We start from the raw sequence: 15,200 nt of genomic DNA on the forward strand, positions 1-15,200 counted from the left end.
GATAAGCAATATGATATAGGTTATACATATGCAGTCATGCAAACCATTTCCATTTAGTCATGTTGTAAAAGAAAATGCAGATCAAAAAAACCCAAACAAAAAAATAAGAAAAAGAAAGTTATAAAACAGGTATGTTTTGATCTGCATTCACACTCCATCAGTTTTTTTCCCCCTCTGGAGATGGATAACACTTTTCATCATGAGTCCTTTGGAATTGTCTTAGATCATTGTATTGCTGAGAATAGCTAAGTCATTGACAGTTAATCTTCATACAATATTGCTGTTACTGTATATGATGTTCTCCTGGTTCTGCTCCCTTCACTTTGTGTCAGTTCATGTAAGTCTTTCCAGGTTTGCTGAAGCATTTTTCTAATGCACTCAAGGTCTTGCATTTGTTTATACATAGATGAAAATCTACTAGGGGAACCAGGCAAGAGGGAGTTTAGATGGCTCAATGCAAAGTCATCAATACTCCTGGGAAAACAAAAACATATGGCATAGTGTTGCTGGGTCAATAGTATCTTTTTTATTAACATATCAACCTAGAATCTGTTTTCGATTTTCTTGTTTCAGTTTACTTAGACTTTTCATGATAGGTTAATGGGATTTAGAGCTCAAATGAAGATTAGAGATTATTATTTTTTTTTTTGCTGGTGAATTTTTATTTTATTTTATTTTATTTTTTAATTTAAATTTATTTATTTAACACATTTAGTTTTCAGCATTGATTTTCACAAGAGTTTGAATTACAAATTTTCTCCCCATTTCTACCCTCCCCCCTACTCCAAGACGGCATATATTCTGGTTGCCCTGTTCCCCAGTCAGCCCTCCCCTCTATCACCCCCCTCCCCTCAGATTAGAGATTATTTAATCCAAACTCCACATTTTACAAATGAGTGAACAAAAGCCCAGGAGAGTTAAATGTAATGACTGTTTAGTGGATCCCTGTGTTGGTTAGCAAAATGGGCTCTTAGCACTCGGTTCAACCAAGTGCCCTTGAAGAGTTTGGCTTTTGTTAATTCAGTGTATTTCATTGAGTCTTACTAGTTTGCTAAGCCCCAGGCCCTAACCCCTATTAGGTGCTAAACCTATGTGGGTGTGAAACTCCCAGGGTCCTAGGGGGAGGTGCTAACTCCAGAGCCAATCATAGCAGCCTAAGTTCTGGTCATTCAGATGATGTTTGATGATGTCTGAAATGGTATAAGAAGAGAAGACAGAGCCATTTGCACAGGACTGTCACTTGTGCTGGTGCGCTGATGCAAAGACTCAAGGCAGCTGTAGCTAAGAGTCCTCCAGCTCATAAACCCGGATGTTGGGACTTGTTGGGATTTGAATCAGACAAGGTCTGTCTGTCGATGTTTGTACTTTGTATTTTGTTCTGAAGTTCAGGGTGCTGGCTTTTCCCCCTGAACTAAGTGAGTGATATTTGTATGCTGGATTAAAGTAAACTTGTCAACCCCTTAACATTGCTTTCCTTAGAAAAGCAGATCAAAAGAACCTGTGCTTTTGCAGCATGCTGGTAGTGTTCTTGTTGTCGGGCTTGTATTGGTCTTTCACCCCCCACAACAGCTGCTAGCCGGATTGTTGAAACAATCCCTGCAAGAAAATAGTCTGTGCTGAGTACCTCTTTACAATTTTGCTTCATCTTACTAGCCAAGAGATCTCCTGTGAAGCAAATGAGGAGAGAGACTCTGGCCTGGGACTGAGGTGGTTGTGCAGAGTTGTATTAGGAGGGCAGAGTTTATAATCTCAAAGAGGATCATAAACATGTCTGAAAGGTTCGGAACCGCCGGATATAAGAAACTCTCAAAGTAGAAGGCAGAAGAATCAAAACATATATTTAGGCTCCACAGTAACCAACCCATGAACCAGCAACCCCATTTTGATATATTGATCAAAAGCTTCCAGGCCCAATAAGTACGCCTTGAAAGAGTAACCAGGAGGCTACAGAGAAGCATGATTGCATAAAGCAAAATCATGCTTCCCCCTCTATGGTAAAAAGATTACCCACTGGCCTGAAGTCTTTGTTCAGCTTCCTCCCATAGGTCAGCTCTGCTACTGGCGGCGGCGGCGGCGGCTGAGGCTGAGGCTGCGGCTGCGGCTGCGGCTGTAGCTGTAGCAGCCTCTGGCTCCAACGGGAGCTGCTTTTAACCATCCAGCTTCTGCGGGGGTGTAAGGTACGCCGGGGAAAGCACAGGTTCTTTCAATCTGCTTAAGCAAGGTGAAGGGGTTGACCAGGAAAGCACAGGTTCTTTCCATCAGCTTAAGCAAGGTGAAGGGGTTGACCGGGAAAGCACAGGTTCTTTCCATCAGCTTAAGCAAGGGAAGCAAGGTGAAGGGGCCGACAAGCTTACTCCAGTCCAACATACAAACAGCATTCAGTTCAGGGGAAAAAGCCAAACTAGTCAAGGCCACTTGTTGACTAAGTGCTAAGGAGCCCATTTTTGGTTGCCAACACACTTCTCCACCCCTTGTTATAGGATACATAATCTAATCAGCCATGTATCCTAGAACATACATTGTGATCCAATTACAAAGGAAACTAAAACATATCATTCATAATAAAGCAAAACATATCATTTGGTGACATTCCTAAATATTGGTTTATGATTCAAATGTGATCCACCCCTAGGTCCCATAATATCATAACAATAAAACAACACAGCAAGGATAACACAAAATAAGTAAACAGAACACTCTCATCATTCCCACCCCCCTTGAACGATTGGGGCTCAAAATCTTGGGGCAAGGGGTGAAGATCTCATTTTCCATAGCTTCTTCATGCTGAAATTGGATGTAGAGATGGCCCTGCCCCAAAAAGTCCCATTCCAGAGGTCAGTTCTTTAACGAGCTGGCAGGAATTCCAAGAATGCTATGTGCTTAGGCAGTCACCAGAAAGTGCAGGGTGCTTAAGCCTAAAGGAAACAAAACTAGCAACAACGTTAGCCAAAACAAAGGACAAAAAGAGTAGACAAGTATGGACTATTATTCTTCAAATAAAATTATCTCAAGTTTGGTTGAGATTTCAGTTATGCAAAGATCCAACATCAGAGCCAAACTCAGGTGGGAAATGTTTCTTTTCAAAAGGAACATAATGAGGAAGCCAAGAGGATCCCACCCTAGATAGAGACTAAGATTGTCCTCTCAGCCTTTCCCCAGATGTACAAGTTTTCATCCGTTAATCACACAAGGTCACCTTCACTCTGAGTGGCTTGTGGGCTTGCAGGAGCAGTTCTTATTTCCCTATCTCTCCTGTTATCAAGTCCTTTATCTCTGTACATTCTGTATAATTCATTGGTTGGAATTCCATCTATCATTTCAAAACCTACCCCTGCTCTCAATAGAGCAGTAAACATTTCTTTCCTTGTTACTCTCCTTTGGCGCCAAGTTTGCTGGTTATTTACCCTTCTCTCTCGAGGAGATCTATCCCTTCCCCAGTCACCTAAGTCATGTAACTGTAAAATCTTATTTATCACTGTTGTAAGACGGCTCCCTACTTCTCCAAGTAATAAATTCAAAATTAGTTGTTTATAAGCAGGGGGAGCTGTCCTAATTATTAAATTCCTATGAGGCAGTCCCATTGGATCATTGTAATATTTGTCTGCGGTTCCTAGCATAATGGCAGTCTTCATCACCTCCTCCTTTAGTCTCATGATACAATCTCTAAGTGAATACCAGGGTCTGTGCTCAGTGGGCCACATAGAATCAGTAGCATATCTCTTATTGCATCCCACAGCGGCTAATGCCAACAGAGTAGTCCTGCTATCACCATCTCCTTGCTGATGATGTTCCCTAAAAGCTTGTTGAACTAGAGGATCATGGCTGATACCTATGAATCTCATGCAGTCTGTCCTATCTACTGATATTCCACTGGCCCCTTGATCACTGAGTCTTACCATCCAAGATATCAATGGTTCTCCTATTCTTTGGCTGAATCTACTCAAAATATCTGTGACCTCTTGCGGTGAGAAATCTTCCTGAATTTCCCTTGTAACTGAATCTTCACCTCGGGTTTCTGTCTTCCTCCTTTGTATGGGTCGAGCCCTTGTCTGATCATTTAACCATCTCCTATTCTCTGTGTGAGGGACATCCTGAACCCCAGTAGTGTTTTGTGCCTCAGCCCCTAACGTTGTCTCATTTTCCCCCCACTCACTTCCTCTGCCACCATGGCTAGGACGAAGCAGGCAGTCAGGCTCTTTCTGGGCTGGGTTGAAATGCACTCTGGGCTTTTTTGGTCTCCTGTTGCTCTTAGCCACATTAATAGAAAAGTTCTCATTTGAGTCAGTTTGGTCTCCTGCTATCTGAGATTCCCCTTCTTGCTGTGGGGTAGGAGTGCCCCCATGTCTTTCACTTAATCTCAATCTTTCGTATACTAGCCGGTAGGCTGATAACACTATCCAGCTTTGCCTAGATAGTGATGCCCCTGACTGAATCCCAACTTCTTGTAAACACTTTTCCAAATCCCTAGGATCTCCTCTCCGTAGCCTTGGTTCCCAGTTTTCACAGGGTCCAGCTTTTTTAGCCAATTCTTTTGCTAGGGAGGAATAAAATGGATCCTCCCATCCTGGGATATTCATCTCTTCCTCTGAAATTGTTCTGCTTCTAAATAGAGATCTTATACCTAGCGATCCCATCCTCGTCGCCAAATGTATTAGGAGGGCAGAGTTTATAATCTCAAAGAGGATCATAAACATGTCTGAAAGGTTCGGAACCGCCGGATATAAGAAACTCTCAAAGTAGAAGGCAGAAGAATCAAAACATATATTTAGGCTCCACAGTAACCAACCCATGAACCAGCAACCCCATTTTGATATATTGATCAAAAGCTTCCAGGCCCAATAAGTACGCCTTGAAAGAGTAACCAGGAGACTACAGAGAAGCATGATTGCATAAAGCAAAATCATGCTTCCCCCTCTATGGTAAAAAGATTACCCACTGGCCTGAAGTCTTTGTTCAGCTTCCTCCCATAGGTCAGCTCTGCTACTGGCGGCGGCGGCGGCGGCTGAGGCTGAGGCTGCGGCTGCGGCTGCGGCTGTAGCTGTAGCAGCCTCTGGCTCCAACGGGAGCTGCTTTTAACCATCCAGCTTCTGCGGGGGTGTAAGGTACGCCGGGGAAAGCACAGGTTCTTTCAATCTGCTTAAGCAAGGTGAAGGGGTTGACCAGGAAAGCACAGGTTCTTTCCATCAGCTTAAGCAAGGTGAAGGGGTTGACCGGGAAAGCACAGGTTCTTTCCATCAGCTTAAGCAAGGGAAGCAAGGTGAAGGGGCCGACAAGCTTACTCCAGTCCAACATACAAACAGCATTCAGTTCAGGGGAAAAAGCCAAACTAGTCAAGGCCACTTGTTGACTAAGTGCTAAGGAGCCCATTTTTGGTTGCCAACACAAGAGTAGACCTGGGAAACCATAGCATGGCAGATTAATAGCAATTATCATCAGCAGTTTCTGCAAGGGAGTTTCTCTCCCCAGGCCATGGGAAAACGAAGGCAAGGGAAAAGGACATAGTAATAGATGAACAGACTGCCTTGATTGATGGCAGCAGATCAAAATTGAATTATTCTTATTCCCCTCCTACTAAAAGGAATGGAACATTCCTTTATTTTGCTATAAATTATGTTTTACCGAACCAGTTTTACTTCTCATAAACATCTATGATAGATCTAGATGTGTATTTCCTGGCATCCAATGGTTCATGGCATGAGTGTGCAATGGACAGCTCTGCCTGGGACAAAAGAAAACATAGATACCAGTCAGTCAGTTAACAAGAAAAACTTTATTAAGGGCTACTATGTGCCAGGCATTATGCTAGTTTAGGGATACAAAGGAAAACAAAAATAAGGGCTCACATGCTAACGGTGGAGACAACATGCAAATAACTTACAAACAAGATATTTCTATATATAGATATACATATAAATCTATATCTATTGATCTATGTGTATACATACATATAATATATAGATATAGATATAAAGAGAGATTGAGAGAGAGAAGTGTGTGTGTGTGAGAGAGAGAGAGGAGAGAGAAAGGGAGAGAAAAAGGAGAAGGGAGAAGGGAGAGAGAGAGAGAAAGAGAGAGAGAGAGAGAGATAGTTAATTTCAGAGGAAAGGGATATGGAGTGATGGGAAAGACCTCCTGCAGAAAGTAGAATCAGAGACACCTTAAGGAAGACAGAAAACTAGAAGGCAGAAGTAAGAAGAGGTTCCAGGCATAGGGAGCATCCTACTGTGGAGATAAAATCCCCAACTCCAGTTGTCATTAGAGAGAATTCTAAGAGCTCAATTAAAAAAGAACCTGAGTCCTTCTGTCTACCCTTCAGACCAGTATCTTAGCCCAAATCCACTCTGCTCTGGGAACCAAACTAAGGGAACTCAGAATATGTGTAGAGCAATGCAAGGAAATCCCAGGATCTTCCCATATGTAGGGATATTCACCCTCAGATCATCCATGTGCTAATAAGGTCCTGCTTTCTCTTTGTTATCCACAGTCAGAAGACAGACATAGGCAGTGACTCCACTGTTCAGGTGAGATTTTCATAGAGAGAGGCCTCTGGAGACTCAGTGTCACTTTTCAGTGATCCCACCTATTAGGAAGGGTATATACAAAGACTTTATGTTTTATTTTTATTTTTTAATAGTATTTTATTTTTTCCAATTACATGTAAAGATAGTTTTCAACATTCTTGGTTTTTTTTTTTTACAAGATTTTAAGTTCCGAGTTTTTCTCCCTCCTTCTCTCCCTCCCATCACCTCTCTCCAAGATGGCAAACCATCTGATACAGATTATACATTACACAAAGACTTTTAACCCAAAGGGAGTTTCAAAAAGTAATGCATCATGCTATAGTGGGACTTTAAAAACAAAGATAGTCACTTGATTTATTGGAAGCACACGAGAAGAGGGAAGCCCAGAAGTGGATACATAGAGGCATACAAGACTACACGAGAGAAATGGCATATGAAATGAGCTCGTAGCATGACTTTGTGGTTTCCTAGACCCAGGGACAGCACAGAGTGAAGTCAGAGAGATATGAGAGAACCTCTCATGACCATTGGATTCTAGGTTTTGTTTGGTTGCTGGCCAGGAAGTAAATTTTATTTCTGTAAGTTGGTGTGGGGATCATTGATGAAGAAATTGTTCCTTTTTCTAGCTTTATAACTTTAATATTATAGGGATGCTTGATAACTCCTTACTACAAATGGCCTTTGGGCTGGGCTGTCTCTTGCCATAAATGAATTGAGTACCTAGATTTAATATGAGTGGGTGCAATTGATTGTGGATAGAGATTTCAGAATTTTCCTGTAGTGGCTGGGCTCAGTCACTTGGAAATTTTAATATTGTACCATTTATTTTTAATTTCATTCAATAAAAGTGCTCTAATCTATAATATGAATGGATGAATCTTATTAAGTCCTGCAAAGTGGATATTAGATCTAATAAAGATATTATCATTCTAATAAAGAGATTAGAATCTGGAAATGGGAGCACAAACCAAGTAAGTTGTGATAATCTTCAATTTTTGCTCTCTAGATTAAAAGAGATGAGGTAGAACCTGGGTTGGTTTTTAAAGGCACTAGGAAGATCACCTCTCCTGATCATCAGATTCCAAGTTTTGTTTGTTGGCTGGGTAGGTATTCTATTTCTATAAGAGCTGGTGTGGAGATAATCATCTGCCATGAAGAAATTGATTCTTCTCTACTTTTATAACTTTGATATTGAGTGATACATGATTACTCCCCACTGCAAATGATCTTTGGGCTGGGCTGTTCTCTTGGCATAAGTGACTTAAACACTTAGATTTTAATGGATCGGCATGAGCTAGTGAGAGAATTAAAGGGGTAATTCCCCATGCCTCTATTTAGGATTATTTACTTGGATTGTTTTTTTGGAGGGAAGCTGGTATAAAAAAAGTGTTGTTCATTGAAATTTGATAGAGGATGAAACCCCTTTTATATGTAATCCTTCATGAAGTTGCTCTTAAACCTGTATTACAGTCATTGTGCAAGAGCTAAGATTTATTGTCAATGTCCAAATTAGTCAGTTAATGAATTTGGATAGCAGCAGTAATTTTTGGCTAATGTGCTGTATCTGTTTGATAAATCAGCATCCCAGTGGGTTAGGATTAGAATTAGAATTAGATTTAGGCACAGATCTTTTGTACACAGAGGTTTAACCCTTAGCAGGGATGTGCTAGAGCCAGCTCTAATGAGTTTGTGAGAGCCCTCTTGTTCAATTTTCATTATGAGTACTCACATCTCAGAAATCGTCAATCAGTACAAATAAAGGCTTGATTTATTGTTTTGTTGATTGTCTAGACTTAAGAAAGTGTTAATAATGTAGATTGAACTTATGTTTTTCTGCCCTGCTATTAAACATTTACCAGTATACTCTGGTCCTTGGTCTCCTTTTCTAAATTTTTGTGAGAATAACCGATAGTGCTGTCAATTTCTGCCTTTAGCAATACCAGATATACAACAGGATTGTCCTTCTAGGGGACATTGGTCACTGGAGGACAGCCTTGAAAAGTCTGAAATCTCCAGTTAGTAAGGCCTGTGAAGTGACTGATTATTCATCGATTAGAATGAAGATACAAAATTTCTCACCGTTTGGGGTTTCTTCACCACGCAGTAAATTGTCTCTGAACTCTGGAACTTCTGAGGATTTGGGGTCTCTTCCTATAAAATACCAACATCTAGCTCAGTTGCAGCTATTAAAACAGAGATCTACCATTGTCTCCTTATGTCAATGCCCCAGGTAGGAATCTTCCCACTAGGCTTGTAGATAGCTCCTGGGAGATTCCTCACTGTTCCCGCAATTGTGAATAAATGCCCATAGAGGTATGGTTGTCCACAGATTTCCAAATGACCTTCTGACTTTGTAGAGAAGGGCAGATGCCCAATCTCATCTCTAAACATTTATACAGGCTGTCCCCCATGAATGTTATGTATTCTCTCCTAATCAAATCACTAGTTAGCCTCCTTTAAAATTCAGCTCACCTATCACTTCTTCTGGGAAGCCTGTCCTGATCCCCCCGGCAACCAATGCCAGCTCCCCCTACCTTGTATTTACCTTGCATATACTTTATATTTATTTAAATGTGTACATAATATTTCCCCTAAAAGAATGTAAGCTCCTTGAGGGCAAAGATGATTGACCCCAAGCCTCTCTGATCTTTGCCCATTCCACCCTATTGTGGGCCCGTATGAATACTGATGCAAGGTAAGAGACAGATCCTGGGAGCAGGAGAAAGATGATAATGACGCACCTGGCTGATTTGTACATATGATATTTCCTCTGGAGTGACAGGGTCATATATTTCTTCCTCACCACAGACAGCATCATATGCATCACCTTCATCTGGCATAGGACCATGTTTCACAGTACTTTCACAAATAGGCTTGTGTACCATGTTGTCTTCTAAGGTTGTATCACTGTCCACGCTGCCTTCTCTCCTGGAACTCCCTTCAAAGACAAGTTCCAACTTCTTGTACTCTTTAGGGACCATGGAAGTAAGAAAGGGAAAAAGCGTTTATTAAGTGCTTACCTGCTACATCCCAGGTCAGGCTGCTAGGTGGCCCAAAGGATAGAGTGCCAGGCCCAAAGACAGGAAGATATCTTCCTAAGTTCAAATCTGGCCTCAGACACTTGCTAGCTGTGTGACTCTAGGCAAGTCACTTAACCTTATTTGCCTTAGTTATTTACTCACAAAACAAGCTGGAGAAGGACACAGGAAACCCCTCCAGTATTTTTGGCAAGAAAGCCCCAAATGGCGCCAAAAAGAGTCAGACATGACTGAAGTGATCAAACAACAATGAGAATGTGCCAGGCATTATGCTTTTACAAATACTATCTCAGTTGGTCCACAACTGTGGGAGGTAGGTGTTTTTAGTCCTGTTTTATAGTTGAGGGAACTGAGGTTGTGATTACTTATCTAATAAGTGGCCGGATCACATATCTAATAAGTGCCTGAGGCCAGATTTGAACTTAGATCTTCCTGACTCCAGGCCCTCTGCTCTGTCTATTAGCGCTGCCTGGCATCCCCATTGTGAACACCTGTCCTTCAGCAGCTTCTGTGACAAACTGCCTGAGCTCAGAAAAGTAGTTATTTTATCTCTTCTTTCCCTCTCTGCTGTAAATGCCCAGGCTACCTCTTTCCTTAGCCGAAGCCTGGGGAGCTGGAGGCAAGGTTTGGCCTTGGTCAGGCTGGGACCAGTATCTTTCCTTTTAGGTGCTTCATTCAGACAGCAATACATGCTTTCTTTCATTTAGCAAACATCAACAGGCCACATATAATGTTAAAGGCACTGTGTTGAACTGATGAGGGCAATACAAAGATCAATAAAATTTGGCCTCTCTGGGAACTTAAAGTGTAGTAGAGGTTAAGACATGCACATATTTCGACACTCAGAAATCCATAATTTCATCATACATAGCTATATAACAAACTATAATACAAAGTGGGATGTAAGAAATGCCATAGAGGAGGTATAAAGTGATACTGAAGTTTCACAGACATCTAGAAGAACAAAAGGTCAAGAACATCGAGAGAATCAGTGAAAAAGAAATGTGAAAGAAGGTGACCTAGCAGTACCAGATGTCAAACTATATTGTAAGGTGGTAATCATCAAAACAATCTTTTACTGCCTAAGAAATAGAATGGTGGGTCAGTGGAAGAGATTAGGTACACAGTCCACAGTAGTAAATGACCATGGTATTCTGGTTTTTGATAAACCCCAAGATCCAAGCTTTGGGAGCAAGAACTCACTATGTAACAAAAATTGCTGGGAAAACTGGAAAGCAGATTGACAGAAACTAGACATAGACCAACATTTCATACCACGTACCAAAATAAGATCAAAATGAGTAAATGATTTCGACATAAAGGGTGATATCATAAGTAAATTAGAGCACCAAGGAAGAAAGTACCTGTCAGATTTTCGGATAAGCAAAGAGTTTATGATAGAGATGGAGAGGATTGTGAGAATTAAAATGGATAATTTTGATTACATGAAATTAAAAAGATTTTGCACAAACAAAACCAAATGGAGCAAAAATTAGAAGAAAAGCAGGAAATTTTGGGGGGAAATGACATTAAGTTTTTCAGATAAAGGCCTCATTTCTCAAATATATAGGGAACTGAGTCAAATTTATAAAAGCAAAAGCCATTCCTCAATTGATAAATGGTCAAAGGATATTTCCCAGTTTTTAGAAGAAATCAGAGCTATTAATAGTCACATGAAAAAATGCTCTAAATCACTGTTCATTAGAGAAAAGAAAATTAAAACAACTTTGATGTACCACCTTCATTCATTGTTTGTCCCTAGTTCCCAGAGAGGACCATGACACCAGTAAAGTGATGTCATGACTTGCAAGTGAATTGGATTTAAGTGAGGGAAGACTGTTCAAAGTCATCAGCCTCACTCTCTCCCCCTGACTGATTTGGGTCCAGTGGCAAGACATAGATCAAGATATCTGAAGATGGCCCCATGCAGTGGGAGACCTTGGCTTTTTTAAGCTGAGATCTTTCCCAGGTCTCAGTTTGATGAGGCAATGCTTATTCAATGATTTTACCTAGTCAAAAAACAAAATCAATCTGGGAAGGGAAGACCTTTAGGGCTTCTGGCCAAAACAGAAATAATTGATGTTTACACTCACTCTCAGTCATCACAGCCCCAACAGTATCCAAGTGGGCTGTGACCTATTGTTGGCCAATCAGTGAGAGCCAGAGTGATTTGGGTTTAAGTCATGGTCCTTAAAAATGAAATCTAACCATAATTCCCAAGATATCTCACAAGGTTTCAGCTATGAAAGTTTATATTCCTTTGGGCACAGCACCTGCAAGTAAGGGTATGATGCCCTATGTGGAGAAAGGTAGAGGAGGGAGGGAGAGGAGGGAGGGAAGTAAGAAAAGAAGGAAGAAAGGGAGGAGCTGCATTGCCCAAATGGAATTGGCTGGTTTGGTCCCCAGTGGGACAGCTACTACTCCTCACAGATCCTTGTTTGTCCATTGTCCTTGAAGAGGATCTTGACATCAGGAAGGTGATGTCATGATTTGCAAGTGAATTGGATTTAAGTGAGGGAGGGCTGTGCAGTCATCAGCCTCAATCTCTCCTTCTGAGTGATCAGAGTCCAGGGGCAAGATATAAATAGAGATGACTGGAGATGGCTCAGCACCACCTTATACCTATGAGCTTGGCTAATGTGACAGACAAGGGGAATGATAAATACTGGGGGGATGTGGGAAAATAAGTACACTAGTGCACTATTGGTGTAGTTGTGAACTGGCCCAACCCTTCAGGAGATATAACCAAAGGGCTACCAACTTTACGTATCCTCTGACCCCACAATACCACTATTAGGTCTATAGAAATCAAAGAAAAGGGAAAAGGACTTATATGTACAAATGTACTTATAGCGGTTTTTTCATGGTGGCAAAGAAATGGAAATTGAGAGTGTGCCTATCAATTGGGGAATGGTTAAACAAATTGTGGTACATGATTGTGATGGAATACTATTGTGCCTTAAGATATGATGAGGGGGATGGTTTCAGAAAAAAAAAACCTAGAAAGACTTACATGAACTGATAGAAAGTGAAGTGAGCAGAACCAGGAGACCACTGTACACACACAGCAATATTGTAATAATGATCAACTTTGAAAGACATCAAGAAAATGAGCCAAGATAATTCTAAAGGACCCATGGTGGCAAATGCTGTCCTCTTCCAAAGAGAGAGAGAACTGATTAATTCTAAGTATATATTGAAGCATACTTGTTTCATTTTCTTTATGTTTCTTGCTTTTTTTGCAACATGACTAATACAGAAATGTTTTACATGACTTCACTTGTACAATTGATATCACATTGCTTGCCTTCTCAATGGATGGAGAAGGGGTTGGAGAAATGGAGAGAAATTGGAACTCAAAATTTAAAAACAATGAATGTTAAAAACAAATATTTTTTTTTAAAAAAGAAAGTTCCACAGAGCAGAGGTTGCTTGTAGCTAGGAGGGAGTGGGAAGTATAGGGCTTCAGGGAAGGTTTCATGGAGGAGGTAATTTTCAGGCTGTTAGCTACAGGATAAGGAGGACTCCAAAGGTAGAAAAAGGTGGGAAGAACATTCTGGGTATTGTTAAGTATACGAGCATAAGCTGAAATGTATGGGATATGTTTAGGAAACCATGAGGCAGTTGTTTTATTTAGAGCAAAGGTGGGAATAGGAGAACAGTTAATTAGAAAGGTAAGTAGGAGATATATGGGAAAGGACCTTGAATGCCAAACTAAGGAATTTGGACTTTATTTGGTAGGCAGAAAGTTCATAATTAACAATAATAAGAATTGGAATTGGACTTGTAATTACATTTGTACGGGGAATTCTCAGGTGAGAAAACGCTCTCTGCCAATGCAGATGGGCACCTTTTCTGTGACATATAAAAAGCCTTAGAGAGTTAACTAGAGTATTGAGAGATTAAGTGACTTTCCCAGAGTTATACGGTCAATTATATATCAGAGATGGGACTTGAATCCAAATCTTCTTGGCTTTGAGGCCAGCTCTCTATCTTAAAAAGCTGTCTGTTAACAGCAGCAACAATAACGTTCTCATTCAAAGAATCTTTGTGATTTACAAAGTGTCCATGGAAGGTGTTTAAATGGAGGACTAAATTGAGCTAATTTTTGCTTTAGGAAGATCACTGTGAGCAGAACAAGACTGGAAGTGGGGAAGCTGATTAGGAGAGAATTGCAATAGTCCAAAGGAGGTAGTGAGATGTCTGTAAGAATTGAAAGGAAGCAATGAATAAAAGAGATATGGAGGAAGTAGAATCAACAGGACTTGCAACATATTGGATGTGGAGTACAAAGGAGAGGGAGTGTCCAAGATGACCCTTAGGTTTTAAGCCTGGAAGGATGGTGGTGCTGTTAGCACAATCAGGGAAGTGAGAAGGAACAGCTGGTTTTGGGGAAAGGAAAATGACTTTGGTTTTGAGGATATCATTCTCCCCCCCACCCCTGCCCTTGATTTGGATATTCAGACTTCTAGAGTACCATCTCCTCCTGTGACTATCTCTCTTCTATTTAGAGTATTATGGGCATCGCTGACATCCTGTTAAGCTTAAGGTCTTCTCATGAGGATCTCAGTCTAAACCAGAGTGCTGAGAGGCGAGTGGGGACAGCCTTGTTCTTTCCACTTTGTTCCTGCTCTCCCTGAGTAACACCAGGATATAGGACTCCTTGTCTTGGAGCAGATCTCATTGATCTCTGTTGCTTTGAAGCTTTTCAGCAATTTCTGAGTTTTACACCAGAAGAGCTTGCTTTTGTCCTGGGGTTCTTAACTTTTTGGTGTGTGTCATGGACCTCCTTTGAAGTGTGGTGAAACTTATTGATTCCTCCTTAGACTGATGTTTTTAAATGTATAAAAAAACACATAGGGTTACAAGAGAAACCAATTACATTGAAATAAAAGTGTAATGTTTTTAGTTCATGGTGTAGCCAGAATGGACTTTGTTTTCTTTGAATGACTCAGCTTGCCTCGTTGAGCTTCCCTGGACGCTGGGGCTTGCTCTTCCGGGGCAGGACCAGAGCTTCCTGTGTGATGAGTCGTGGCGCTGGCTGAGGGGAGGTGTGTTAACGTGGTCTACGCTGGGGGAGGGGCCAAGTCAAGAACCAATCGGCCCTGGCCGTTCAGGCGGCACTTGATGATGTCGAAAACTCTATAAGAGGGGAGAGGACAGCTTGAAGATCCTCCTTTCCTTTTCCGGTTGGAGCCAGAGACGCCTACAGCCGAAGCTGAGCTGCCGGTAGCAGAGCTGACTAGAGGCTAGTGGGTAATCTTCTTACCGTAGAGGGGAAGCATGTATACGATTTTGCCTTATACCATCTCGCTTCTCTGTGGCCTCCTAGTTACTCTTGTGAGGCGGACTTATTGGGCCTGGAAGCTTTTGATGAAAATATCAAAATGGGGACGCTGGTTTGTGGGATTGTTACTGTGGAGTGTAAATACATGCTTTAGTTCTCCTGCCTTCTGCCTAGAGAATTCCTTATATCCTGCGGTTCCGGACCTTTTAGGCACATATGAGATTCTCTTTGAAATCATAAATTCTGCCTTCCTAATATATTTGGCGACGAAGTGGATGGGATTGCTAGATATAAGATCTCTGTTCAGAAGCAGAAGAACTTCAGAGGAAGAGATGAATATCCCAGGGTGGGAGG

At 41.3% G+C, this 15,200-nt stretch overlaps 1 protein-coding gene across 1 annotated transcript in view; it reads right to left on the reverse strand.

Annotated features, from left to right (window-relative positions):
- Nucleotides 1–5,971: 5,971 nt before the first annotated feature.
- The window catches only part of LOC118845634 (T-lymphocyte surface antigen Ly-9-like), a 39,806-nt gene continuing 30,577 nt past the window's right edge, over nucleotides 5,972–15,200 (reverse strand). Inside the window, exons 8-10 of the mRNA XM_036753625.1 lie at nucleotides 9,263–9,489; nucleotides 8,601–8,672; nucleotides 5,972–6,580 (exon numbers count right to left, since the gene is read on the reverse strand). Coding sequence (XP_036609520.1) covers nucleotides 6,518–6,580; nucleotides 8,601–8,672; nucleotides 9,263–9,489 — 362 coding nt within the window. The 3' untranslated portion in view covers nucleotides 5,972–6,517. The remainder of the gene's footprint in view (nucleotides 6,581–8,600; nucleotides 8,673–9,262; nucleotides 9,490–15,200) is intronic.

Source organism: Trichosurus vulpecula, chromosome 4, assembly GCF_011100635.1.
Source record: "Trichosurus vulpecula isolate mTriVul1 chromosome 4, mTriVul1.pri, whole genome shotgun sequence".
Classification (NCBI taxonomy): Eukaryota; Metazoa; Chordata; class Mammalia; order Diprotodontia; family Phalangeridae; genus Trichosurus; species Trichosurus vulpecula.